This window comes from Antedon mediterranea, chromosome 6 (assembly GCF_964355755.1).
Source record: "Antedon mediterranea chromosome 6, ecAntMedi1.1, whole genome shotgun sequence".
NCBI lineage: Eukaryota > Metazoa > Echinodermata > Crinoidea > Comatulida > Antedonidae > Antedon > Antedon mediterranea.
Genome location: NC_092675.1, coordinates 25,917,137 through 25,930,639, shown reverse-complemented (window position 1 = coordinate 25,930,639; position 13,503 = coordinate 25,917,137). Strand labels below are relative to the sequence as shown.

Genomic DNA, 13,503 nt, shown 5'->3' with positions numbered 1-13,503 from the left:
TGTTTCATACAAGACCTACTTAGAGGTCTAAATGAATATGTTTTTTAAAACTACCTACCTTGTGCAGCTATATTCACTGACAGTAGAAGAATAAGTAAAAATCCTAAAGTAAATTCCATATCATGACGTTCGTTAAGGTGTCAATCTATCAAATATTAATCATACTTAATACTTTATGTTACTCTAACAGTGCTGTACTGCCTGAAAGTTTTACTTTGAATGAAGTATACAATATTCATGCATTGGTAAATGGTTTTACTGAATGGCCTGTGTTATGCTAATCTTCACACTGACGGTCCACTGCTTCTGTTCTTAAGTTTTTGGGATTTACTCAGCTTACAGGTCCATGCTTTGAAATGTGTTTATTTGCTTTAGCTTTGGCTTTATGTATGGTTTTTATGCATTAAGAGCATTTAGCACTTATAGGTCTATGAGACTCTTAATAAAAATGATTATGAAGCAAAGGCCGGCAATAAGACGTAAAAGCATAATAAATTGCCTCTATGGTTAACAATAATCAAACACCATATTCGAGAGTTTCGTACTCCGGTACGAAACAGCTAGCTATATCAGCTCAGATATTAAATCAAACTTTAAACTTAAACCACAAAAGCACCGCATGCATCGACTATTCAACACTCATCCCGTATCACCAATCACTTAATGTCTTTCAAATATGCAATTCAAATTTATCAACTGATATTTTAATTGCTTTCATAAAATATCATAAATTCTTACATTAGGCGGGCTCATTTTTTCTTTTTCTGTTTGTACTGTAGGGCCTACATTATTTTGTTGATATGAACGAAATTTTTCCGAAATAAAAGAAATTGATATGTCCTGCAAATGAGGATGTGGTCTAGTATTGCCTAACTGACTCTGACTTTTAATATCCCATAATTGTATTCACACTTTATATCAGCCTATATTGTGCGATAGGCATGAGAGTATAAGCTCGTTGTTCTAAAACTTAGAGAGTTCTATTCTAAATTCCATAACCAGCATGGAACTTGTCTAACAAACGAAAAACAAGTACTAGAACGCATGGCTGGACATGCTCAAGAAGAGAGAACTTATTTTCTTTTGTAGACATACTTATTTTTTTGTACGAATAATTTTGTTTGTCACACTTTCAATGCTGTCACACTGTGTCAAAGTAGGCCTTACTACCGCGAATATCATCAGTGTATTTTATAATCGATGTATCGGCTGTATAATTCTATGATCTTCAGATAGTAGGCCGATCACCCCTCTTTTTCTTAAAGAAAGGTGAAATTAAACAAAATATTTGTTTATGGATAATGCTGTATTTTGCAAAAGCAAACTGCTGAAAAGGCAAAGGTTTCCTTTTAAAAAAACTATGCTTATAAAAGATAAAGCATGGAGCATTGTTTGTAAAGGAAAATTGGTGTGTTTAACCAGGGAAGAGTTTAACTCTTACTGAGCGGTAAATGTATTATTATTAACTTAAATTAATTACATCTCTTTATTAAAGTATAAAGTAATCTGTAAATTAATTCATCTATTTGTTATTCATTATTTCAATGCTTTACTTTACATTATTCATTGAGTGAAATGGTATTCAGCATAATTATAAAGTATGCATAAATTAAAATGCAGGTGGCCACGTTGTTAAAACCAAATGCCGATGTCTACGATGTTCTTTAAGCCATTTTCTTGAATCAATCTGTCCTTTTAGAATCACACGTCGACCACATTGGGAATTTCATCAGTTCTTTCCATCATTTAAACTTGAAATTTCAAGGGTATTAGATTTAGTTTTGATTGTTATATTGTTACAAATATTAGAATATATATTCTTTTAGTAGATTTATGCAAACTTAGTACATATCTAAAGTGTTTTAGGTCAAAAATCTCAACCGATCATATGCATGTTACAAGTGCTAGGCTAGGCCTCGTAATTGTTTCGCCGGCAATCCATTAAAACCTATCCTATATAACTATATTTCTCGGAACAACCGCGGGGCGTACACTCGGGTCAGCCAGCCAGCCAGCCATGGCCTAGCATTTTATCAGTAAATTGTTAATCCTTTTTACATAATCAAACGGATAGCATTAGTAGAAAACTGAAACTTCCCAAAGAATAGAAAAATTAGCTAATAGAATAGGCCTAGTTAAATACTCTAGGCCTCCTCTAGCCTCCTCTACTAACTAGCTAGGGTCAGGCTAGGCTAGCGCGCCTACCTACTAGGGCTAGGCCTATAGGCTATAGAATAGGCCTACTACTAGGCTAGGCCTAGAGGTTAGGCTGGTTAATACTAGGCCTACACACTATGCTGCTAGGGTGGGTGAGGGAGGCGGAGTGTAGGCCTATATTAACTACGCCGTGGTTAGGATTCCGGCACCGGAACTCAACTGCCCAGCGTTGGGGAATCCGACACCCTATTGCGCATGCCCAGAGCGAGGTAATCGGTGACTCTATAATAGTATACTCTACAGACTAACAGCGATGGATCGATTAATAGCTGCGCTACGGCGAAGCCTAGCCTATTCATATATAAACTTCATATAATTATGAATTATAATTACATGACTAGTTTTATGATTTTTCAAGTACAAAATAGAAGATTTCATAAAACACATTATAATGTAATAACATGCACTCGTATACAAGTTGATTTGTTGACGGCAGCCGCCGCGCGGATATGATGTGAAAAAAAAACCAGAACTGTTCGGGAAGTCGCAACGCTACGCTATTCACTTTCGTACATTTCTTGAAATACGAAGCGTTATGACACTGGGCAGGCCTATGTTTTTCTCCGGTTCCGAACTTCATACTGCCTCTGTCAAATAAATTTACATTATTACGATTCTTAGATAGATACTGATTCTTAATCATATCATAATAATTATTTTAACGCGTGGCTCAGTCGTATTTTAATTATTTAATTCATGTATGGCCTAGGCCAAGTTTCATCCATCGCGCTCTCTCGCTCGCGCAACGACTAAATAGGCTACAGTAAATCTCTATAACGTCCGACTCTCGACGGTGGTGTAGTGTGCGCGGTCTGTGGCACTAGTGCAAGCTTTTATTACTTCGCTCTGGGCATGCGCAATAGCGTGTCGGATTCCCTAACAGTGGGCAGTTGAATTCCGGTGCCGGAATCCTAACTATTACTATTATACGCTACTCTACCACCTGTCCTAAACTTACCCATACATTAATGATTAATAATTATATCTAGGCCTAGGCTAGTTAAACTAAACTCTATGCTTAGTCCCCTAGCTAGTACGTAGTTAGTAGTACTGTAGGAAAGGACAAGATGATGATTTATAAATCTCTTTTTTTTTTCAGGTCTAAGCCTATTAATATTTTCATTAAAATGGCTCCACCACTAGTGCAAGCTTTTATTACTTCGCTCTGGGCATGCGCAATAGCGTGTCGGATTCCCTAACAGTGGGCAGTTGAATTCCGGTGCCGGAATCCTAACTATTACTATTATACGCTACTCTACCACCTGTCCTAAACTTACCCATACATTAATGATTAATAATTATATCTAGGCCTAGGCTAGTTAAACTAAACTCTATGCTTAGTCCCCTAGCTAGTACGTAGTTAGTAGTACTGTAGGAAAGGACAAGATGATGATTTATAAATCTCTTTTTTTTTTCAGGTCTAAGCCTATTAATATTTTCATTAAAATGGCTCCACCCCCAATGATACTTGAGTCTGTGTGGCTTGACAAATGCCGTGTTGAGGATGCTGAAGTAAAATATCATGAGAAGCTAGCATCCCAACATGCAGGACTTGTTGTCGAGGTAACTAAATGTTGTTGCTTTATATTAACATAGTTTTGTTCCACATTGATATTAACATTGTTTGTCTTTAAAATTTGTTTGTTTTTACATTTTGCCTTGGGTGTAGTGAAGAAAAATCCTACAGTAGAATCCCTCCATTGGGACATTCCTATTCAGGGAACACTTTCTTTGAAATGAATGAGAGGAACCCTATATTGATGTGTTCGGAAGGTATCCTCTTCATAGGGTTCTACTGTATTATTAATTTATAATAAAAAGCAAAATTTAAAAGGGAATTTTTATATAAAAATGTTGACTATACACACATCAGGCCTTGTCTTTTAAAGCGAGCGAGTGCGATCACTCACCTAACATACTCCTAAATTGCTCTTGAGGAGTGTGATTTACAACACGCTTAATTTTGGTAAATTTCTACACACCAAAATACAAACAGCACACCTACAGCATCCCTGAATGTATTGAGGAGTGCAATTTGTAGCATACCTATAATTTTCAAAAGACAAGGCCTGACACATAAACAATCTCGGGCAAAGTATTGGAATATAAATTTTTCTTTTACAATATAAAGAAGTTACTTGTTCTCCTAACATGCTGGTAGGGCCTAAATTTTATGCTCTTTTTTTTCATAACCAAAAAATGTAATTAATAAGTTTAATTTATTGTTCAGTCCTTATTAATTTAAACTCTACAGTGAACAGTAATTACTGTGCATAATTCTGTGTGTACTTTCTTCTCTCTTTGCATTAATTTGCAGAGCTCTGGTGGTGCCTGCTCTAGCAGCAATCTTGTGAGTGAGATAGCTCGTGCCCGACAAAACATACAATCCTCACTTAATACTGATGTGAGTAGCTATCCGCATTACTTGCAAAAAATTTACAGTACTGCTCCACCTATGCACGCCTTGTGTCACTAGCTAAGTTATCCAATCTTTTTCTTAATAGGTGGACTTGGCTTAAAATTATGATGTGATTACTAATTTTAACTTTTTTTTTATTGATTTCTTAATATACACTCAAATCCATTTTGTTGCTTTTTAATTTACTTTTTCTATACAAATACTTTTATGGGACATCTTTTTTAACATTAACAATATAAACATTAACAATCTTTCAATGCATTACTGTACTACAGTAGTGGTAAGTGAAAACCTTTATACCTTACCCATTATATTACTTGATTTTATGAAACCACTAATTTGGTTTTCTGCATGTCCTTATCATTGATCAATTACGATAATTTATTTGACATTTTTCTACATTTCTTTACTGCTTCTTGACAGTTTAGCATATCGGTATGTTATTGAATTCTGGCATGGCATTTACTTTGTGTGTGTATTCCATGTATGTTGCGGTATACTGTATCTATTAGTTGGTCTCTCTCTCCATATCCCCCTTCCCATTTCATCTTCGTTTTGTAGAACACATTTGATAAATACGAATGTGCTGTGCTACTTGTTCAAATTAGCAATGTTGTTGGTTTTTTATGTCAAGATAATTATTTTTGTACAGTAACTATGTTTGTTTTATAAAATAATTATTCTGATTGTTATATTTAAACAACATATTTTCCTTTTAATTTTGTTATCATTTACAGTATATTTGTTTTATTTTATTGTTTTATTGAAAAGGATTGCTATTTTATAATATGCCACACCCTGGTAATGTGATGTAATGAAAGTGTAATGAAATGAATTCTTAAAGACAGATAATTTTATAGAATATGGAATTGGCGCACTATTACTTTATTATTATTACAGAAATAACAAATATTTGTGCAATATTATGCACTTAATTACTAATACAAAAAAAACACCAAAACAAGTTTTATTTATAGACATTTTATTGGCACTTGTATTACAAAACTTCACATCTGTATTCAATTCAATTTTCTACTAACAAAACTACAAAACATGTATGCAATTTTTATATTTGCAAGTAAGACTAAACCTTTATGCAATTTTTATATTTGCAAGTAAGACTAACGCCCGTATTCTTAAACCGGACTTTAGTCGTAGTTCGAAGTTCGACTTGGAAAAGTCGTAGTTCGAGCTATTACTTCAAATTCGATTCAAAAACGAAGTAGTCGAAGTTTGCAGTTCGACTTAATGAAGTCGAGCTTTTAGTCGAGTTGCACACGTCTCGGTAACAAAGGCTATACATTGGCCAATGACAAGAGAGTATTTGAGGAGCAGACGAAATTTTGCGCATTGATATCACTTTCCATTTCTTACAACACTTTTTACGCATCAGGACTATATACATGAAAAATAATTTTAATCGTTAATTATTAGAACAATATCAGTATTAATTTAACAGTGAAGTATATTTGATTAACAACAAATAAAATCTTAAAAATATATTTAGGAACCATGGCGGTACGGTAACTTTTATATTTTCTAGGCCCCAACAAAGTATGATCGCCACGAACCACGCACTTCATAGCGTGACAAGAAAGCGCTAGGCCCCCTAAACATTCCATCGCGTGGTGAATTGCCGCATCTCCCATTGTCGCTATGGGGCCAATAATAACAACTCAATGACTGTTACGTTTTTTATAAACATCGTTTAAAAACCATTTAGTCGACCATTTAGTCTGCCCCCTCCAGGACTAAAAAAATCGATCAAAATCCGTCTCGATTTAGTCGAGGTTGGCCTGATTTAGTCGGTGATTTAGTTAAAGTTCCGTTTATGAATTAAAATGACGTCATTTTTTTTAGTTTTAGCTCGAACTACGACTAAAGTCCGGTTTAAGAATACGGGCGTAAACCTTTTTGAAGTATGCAAAATTGACAACACCGACAGTATTCTATGTTAATACATATCTTGCCAAGTACAGTACAGCATTGTAATGTTTTTTTATTTTTAAAATCTGTGTACATAAATAATTTTTTGAGTGAATTTTCTTTTGTTTGTATGAGTAAATTTAAACGTTCAGCATTATGCCTAATCTATGTGTGTGATTAAATCATTTAGATTAAAATTCAAAATGTTTATACTGATTCATGTCGTTGGATTTATCCTATATTTTCTTCTCAGGGTGTTGGTTTAAAAGTAGGTGTTGCTGTACCGGATTCAGGAGTTTCAAGTCAAAGGTTTGAAGAGATTGAAAAGGAAAATAAATTATTAAAAAAAGGTAATTTAATATACTGCATACCACATCCTTTTACTTGATTTTAGCAGGTCTTTTTGAGCTATTTTCTGGCAATGCCTACTGCTTTCAGTTCAAGGCAGAATGAAATGCACCATTTGTGAATGAAGTTGTTGCAAGAATTAGTATTAACCAACAAAGATTTTTGGGTACACTCGCAAAGGCATCAGTAGGCACTCTTGACTCAGGCTTTAGTTACTCCTTGCTCCTCGACTGCTATCCTCCTGCAGGATAGTAGTCGAGGCTAGACTACTCAATTGTAGCCGCATGGACCACCTTATTTTAAAATATACTGTAGATATTTTTATCATTCATTTTCATTTTACTATTGCACTCACTTTTTCAATGTTTTACTGATCGCATTACTTGTTTATAGTGTTTATTGATATTCTTTACATCTTTCTTTTTAAGTTACCGAGGATTTGAGAGCAGATGTATCCAAATTATTTGCACGAGTAGCAGCATTAGAAAAAGCAGCTGGTACACCACAAGTGAATGGAGTAAATGAGGTAGACATAAAGACATTTAAAGAAAAAATGATTATTTCCAAAAATCTGAAGAAATTACAAATGCTTGTAGTCCAACATACAAAAAAAATGACGGATATAGCCTAAACATATATATGAACCACATAGGAAAACGTCAAATAGTAATAAAACGTTACCTTATACAGGCTGTATGATTTTGTACCCTTTGCAACAGAAGAATCATATATTTGTTTGTATTAACAGCTGGAACTCTTGTATATCCCATACGTAGAGGTTTCCAGACTGTACTTCGATGTTTGAAACCTATAATAACACATTGTTTTAACAATTTACATTGATACTTCAAACAGTAAATTTGTTAAGGCGATACGACGAGGCCCGATAAAACGTCTTGTCTTTTCGAAGTCCTGCCGACAGACAATCCTGCCAACGCTCCGCGACAACTCAACTCAGACAGCCCGACGCGACTATATCGCCTGCGCTTCTGATTGGTTGAATTCAAGATTATGCAACAAACCTTGCAACGCGTGCGCGCATACAAGTCGTCCCGTCGGGTGAAAATTAAACATGTTTAAAATGCTCACGACGACCTAAAACTACCCCCGATGCTATCTCACGACGACCCATCTTGTCTGGATTCAACTCAGACAGCACAGACGAGTCAAGACATCTCGTCGGACCTCGTACGATGCTGTCTGAGTTGGCCTTTAGAACTGGAATAAATCAAAATAGGAACACAATGTACTGTATTGAGTCTTTTTTTACAAAGTGATGATATACTTAATTTAAGCGTGTTATTTATGTGTGATTTGAATGTTTCAGTGTTATTGAATAGCATGGTGTATTGAATCAAATTCATTTTCTTTTTCTTCTAGGAAGCCGTGGAAGCAGATGATGACGATGACGATGAAGATTTATTTGGTGATACTGATGATGAAGATGTAAGTTTAAAGCTCTGTCTACACTATCAAACTGTATGTGACAACAAATGTGATGTGGCCATATTTTGGCATATCACACTTTTTTTTTCAAACTAGTTAGGGTAGAGCTTAAGAATATTTTATTGTAAAAGCAGAAAAGTAAGGAAACAGAGTGAAAGACCAAAATCTACATAATTAAATTATACAGAAAAAACCAAATCATCCTGACAACGACAACGGAAAATGGCATAAAATAGTGGAAAGCTTTATGTCATTAGACAAGAGGCCCAACTGATGATGATATTGTTATATTTGGTTTTTTAAAATTATCAAACCCTTTTATTTAAGGCTGAAGAATTAGCAAAGATAAAAGCAGAACGTATTGCAGCATATGATGCTAAGAAAGCAAAAAGTAAGTATGTTTTATCCGTTAAAGATATATTGTCCGATGAAAAAATTAATTTTTAAAACTGTTTAATGAGTCGTATAATACTTATTCACTTGGACCAAATATATGAAACATTATTTACCTGATTTACCCATTAAAGTCGGGAAGTTTTTGATTAAATGTAAGTGTTAATAGTCTTTATAAAGTGAAATAATAATTAGTGTTGTGTTCAAATGTAAGTAGCTTTACAAAAATTGGCCTATTCTAACAAAGTTTGATTTTATACATCTTTATTATTTTGATCTGATGTTCCTTCAGTATGCTTTTAATTGTATTACTTTATAATTTTTTTCAGAGCCAACATTGATTGCCAAATCTAACATCATTCTTGATGTCAAACCGGTAAATTGTTTGTTTTATGTAATATTTTATTCCTTAATTAACATAAAATGGAACTGGTTTCTCTTGACTTAAGCAAAAAGATTGATAAATACCAGCCCTGATATATTATGTTTTTACTTTCAGTGGGATGATGAAACCGATATGAAAGAGCTAGAAAAGAAGGTTCGTGAGATTAAAACAGATGGACTTTTATGGGGCACAGGTAATCATGAAGATTGTTATTTATACATTTATAGGTCAAGATTTACATTTCTTCACTTCACTTAATGCACTTGTCTATTGTATGACCCACGGGAGAGGTGCGTCATTTACAAATAATTACCGACGCAGGGGTGTGTCAAAAAACCTAAATTGTACGTCACATCAATGAACAAGGTGTGTCAATGTCCGTCACTTTACCACCCACCTTATCATAAACAACATGGTCAAAATGCGTCAAAATAAAGGCGAGTCACATTTTTTTCGCACGGGTGCGTCATGGTATTCATAAGGTATGACGCACGTCGGACAAGTGACGCCCCTCTCCCGGGGGTCGTATATATGTTGGTTGGAAGTTGAATGCGTTTGTACCTAAATAAATATATTAAAATTAAAAAACTTTCGTTCCGACAACAAAGCCAGTTTACTACTAATGTACAGAGCGTGACATCGACACCAAATTGATGTAGTCGGTTTTGACTGTGAATACGCATTATACTCGCACGCTCAAATGGCCATATCTTATATTATTTTTCTCCAGCTTATAGTAGACCCAAATATTCGACTATTATCTATTCTATCGTGTAACTAACTAAAACTAATTAATTGGCATTTTCGACGAACTTCGCCACAAGCAGTATTGGCCTTGTGTTATTTTACATCAGATAGATGACAAGCTAGCTCTCCCCAAAATGTCATTTTATTGGTAAAAATCGCGTAGCCATGATATCGCTAAATTTCTGAAATCAGCATTATGTGCAACCGAATTCATGCTATTGCCATTGATTATGAAAAGATTTCTACTGGGTTTTATTATTTAGTAGCTAAATGACCCCTTTATCAGAACTAAAGGTGCCTAATGATAAATATAGTCTGTTCTGTTCTGCTTCATTAGAGTAGTAACCACTTTAATTTAAAATTGATTTCAATTTGAATACTTACTTATGTTAAATGCATTTACTGTGTTATGTTTTTTTAGGAAAACTAGTTCCAGTAGCGTATGGTATCAAAAAGCTGCAAATATCATGTGTGGTAGAAGATGATAAAGTTGGTACAGATTTTCTTGAGGAGAAAATTACAAATATAGAAGATTTTGTAAGTCAACTTTTCATTGTAATCTTACTGTATTTTACAAATAAATTCTTACAGTATTAATAGGTAAATTCTGTAGAAAAATATGTGAAAAAAGGCAAGCAGTGTCAGAGGGTGCGCTATTTAATAGAAGGTAAAGCAAGCATAAGGGGATAGACCGGCTTTACCACGTTGTAACACCGGTTCTCGTCAGATCACGTTAAGTTAAGCAACATTGGGCCTGGCTTGGGAGACCATCTGGGAATATCGGGTGCTGTATATAGAGCTGGGGTCCTGTTAGACATTTAAAATCAGCATTGCCGACTCTTATAGCAGCCTCTGCATCTGGTATCTGCCTCAGACGTATTGGCCCATGCCTTTCCTCTGGTCAAAGTGAGCACTGGACGAGAGAAGCCCTTGATCAATGTTGGGATCAATCAAGGTTTGTTTATCAAACCTGTTAGTGGCGGTAATTATCGCTGTTGGTTTCGATTGAATAAAATAAAATAAAAAAATAAAGAAAATCTTTTAATATATTTATAGAGCAAATGCAATTGTTCCAAGTTCTATATTTAGTACTGTATATATTTGAAAGTTTTAAGTAGGAAATGTCTGTAATGAGTCCAGTTCACATCATCACATCGCTATCTTTATGAAATATGAATCCCCATCCCACACCTGTATTGAACAATTTAATAATTGTCTTTGTTCTTATTCTTCCTATACACAGGTTCAAAGTATGGATGTGGTAGCATTCAATAAGATATAAGAAATTGATCAGGAATTAACTTCATAAAGAAAAAAAAAGAAGCCGTTATCAACTATCAATAGTACTTATTTCCAACATTTATTCATAAAAAAATGGTAATTAAAATATTGAATTAATGCAATACAGATTTAAATTTAATGAAATAAAATGTATGGTTATATTAAGCTGTTACAGTAGTGTTTTGAATATCTTGCATGTAAAACATCTACATGTTGCAGCAGCATATGCAACTCAAATTTCCAAATGTAATTTGTGAAAAAGGTATTTTTCATCTCAATTATTATTATAAATTGTATCATTAATATATATTTTTAGAAATTGAAATCTTTTTAATATCTGCATTAGCATTGAATAATTTATTTGTGAAACATTACAATCTGAAATAAAAAATTAACTCACGGCTTCAAATAAATTGATTGTGTATTTATTAGTTGTTTACCAACCTTGTACATTATTTAAAAACTCTCGGCCAATTGTGTAGAGAATAATAATGATTACCAGTTAACTGGCTTAACTGCTATGCTTATATTACCATTTTTAGCACTCTTTTTTTCTGGTACTACTAAAAAACACCTGTGCACAATGCTGTAAGGTTTGGTCCAGTGAGGTTGATTATTTACGGGTTATTTTGACAAGTACTATGTACTATTAGAGCCTAGGGTCTAGTGCGTCCGTATGTGTACAGTGTTGTGTGCTGATTTGGTTAGTAAGACTCCTGTAGCAATCATTAGGCAAACTACATTGGTTCTTTAAACAGCATTTTTCATTTGGTAATTGTGTCAGACTTTGGTCCTTTCAATTTAATAAGTGACCGGTCATCTAGCTGTATAGCACCACGTCGTCCTCTTCTCACCATTGCGCTGGTTCTTTGCTCGATGTCTTCTTTAGAATCAGCAAGACGCTTTTCTTTCATTTCTTCATCACGCTTTTTCTTCGCATCATCATACTCCTTCAGTGACATGCTTAAGTTTGATTGACGAACTTTTTTTGAGTGGTTCTTTTTAAATTTGTCCACTTGTTTCTTCGTCAGGCCCTGAGGAATGACCAGGCCCTTTTTTGGTACAGGTTTGCTGGCTGGGTTTATAACAACAAGCTCCTTTTTTAGATCTTTTTGTTGAGATGTGAGAATATTTGTTTTACTTTGAAATTCTTTTTCCAAATGGGAAATAGTAAATTCTAGGCGTTTTTGAGCAAAGTCGTTTAGTATCTTGGCGGCTATCGTTGCTTTACTTTGCTTATTTTTCTTGGTTTCCTGTACGTTATTTTCGTCTTCAACGTCGATTTCTGAGCCCGAGTCGATCTCTCCATCTTCGTTTATTATTTCAATATCCATAGCACTATCTAGGCCTAAAGACAATGATCATAGAAATAGAAACAAGCAAAGTTATTCCAGGACGTCATTAATAAAATAGAAAAGCATAGGCATGCTGTGTGTTTTCCTGGAGGAAATTGTACATTACGCATCTAAGTATGTAAAAACAAAAGTACTATGTATTATAGGCCTATAAATATATACAAAAATATACAGTAATTTAGATTTTGAATCTGCGAACTGCACTCGCTAATTGTTTACACATTTTAACACTTGATAACGCAATCTTTTAACAGTTTGAAGGAGACCTTTAAATCGAATTAAGAATTTCGTAATAAATTAAATACACTTTAAAATGTGAAACTTACCGTTGTTTTAGCTGAAAGTCTAATAGTGCATTACAGTAGACCCTACTGTACATATCTTCAAAACCACGATTGAAAGTGTGGCTATAATTAAAAGGATAGACTAACTCAGAAGTTATTGTTTATACCGCGCCGGTCGTAGAACTTTAACTGGGATATATTGATTAACTAATGCCTAATTGCATGCTTGTGATCAAAGGACTTAGTAGTTACAATGCCTTTGCTGATTAATTTTTAAACGTAAACTTTTGAAGGTGTCTTTGAACAGTCTGATCGGATTAAAAGCCGATTTTTGTATTGGCCAGTTATATCACAAATGAACGGTACGCCAGGAGTTGTTTAGTCCAGTACTAAACAATGAAATGGAAATCGAGAAAATAAGTCTATGTTTTAGCCTAAACGACAACGAAAGACTATCTCAGTGTCGCATCCATGAAAGAGTGTGGCGGGGGGCAGTGTATATGGCCCACCAGGTTCATGCCATACCACTTCATTTCCAATGACCATGCGACTCATGACTATCCTGGATCCACCACTGATATTATATGTTATTATATTATAAATGTATAAATCGTTATAATTTCTATTGTTACCATAAATGCCAATAATCGATTATGATTATAATTGATTATTATGACGATAAAACAGCTACAATATTCTTAT

The 13,503-nt window shown here is 34.3% G+C and overlaps 3 protein-coding genes across 6 annotated transcripts in view; 1 reads left to right on the top strand and 2 right to left on the bottom strand.

The window, feature by feature from the left end:
• The window catches only part of LOC140051304 (uncharacterized), a 42,965-nt gene extending 42,740 nt beyond the window's left edge, over positions 1-225 (bottom strand). For all 3 annotated transcript variants that reach the window (XM_072096471.1, XM_072096473.1, XM_072096472.1), the window contains exon 1: positions 59-225. In XM_072096471.1, the coding sequence (XP_071952572.1) occupies positions 59-119 (61 nt within the window). In that variant the 5' untranslated portion in view covers positions 120-225. The remainder of the gene's footprint in view (positions 1-58) is intronic.
• Positions 226-1,681: 1,456 nt separating this feature from the next.
• LOC140052127 (elongation factor 1-delta-like) lies at positions 1,682-11,560 on the top strand. 2 transcript variants are annotated; one of them, XM_072097547.1, is made up of 11 exons: positions 1,682-1,766; positions 3,636-3,780; positions 4,535-4,621; positions 6,816-6,912; positions 7,339-7,436; positions 8,291-8,356; positions 8,684-8,747; positions 9,079-9,125; positions 9,249-9,327; positions 10,303-10,418; positions 11,125-11,560. In XM_072097547.1, exons 2-11 carry the CDS (start codon positions 3,664-3,666, stop codon positions 11,161-11,163), a joined length of 810 nt encoding a protein of 269 aa, XP_071953648.1. In that variant the 5' UTR covers positions 1,682-1,766; positions 3,636-3,663; the 3' UTR covers positions 11,164-11,560. The 2 variants fall into 2 exon arrangements, with proteins under 2 accessions (XP_071953648.1, XP_071953649.1); XM_072097548.1 differs by lacking the exon at positions 4,535-4,621.
• A 366-nt stretch (positions 11,561-11,926) lies between these two features.
• Positions 11,927-12,496, bottom strand: LOC140052536 (uncharacterized). Its single transcript, XM_072098145.1, has one exon. The coding sequence runs from the start codon at positions 12,494-12,496 to the stop codon at positions 11,927-11,929; it is 570 nt and encodes a 189-aa protein (XP_071954246.1).
• Between the last annotated feature and the right edge of the window lie 1,007 nt (positions 12,497-13,503).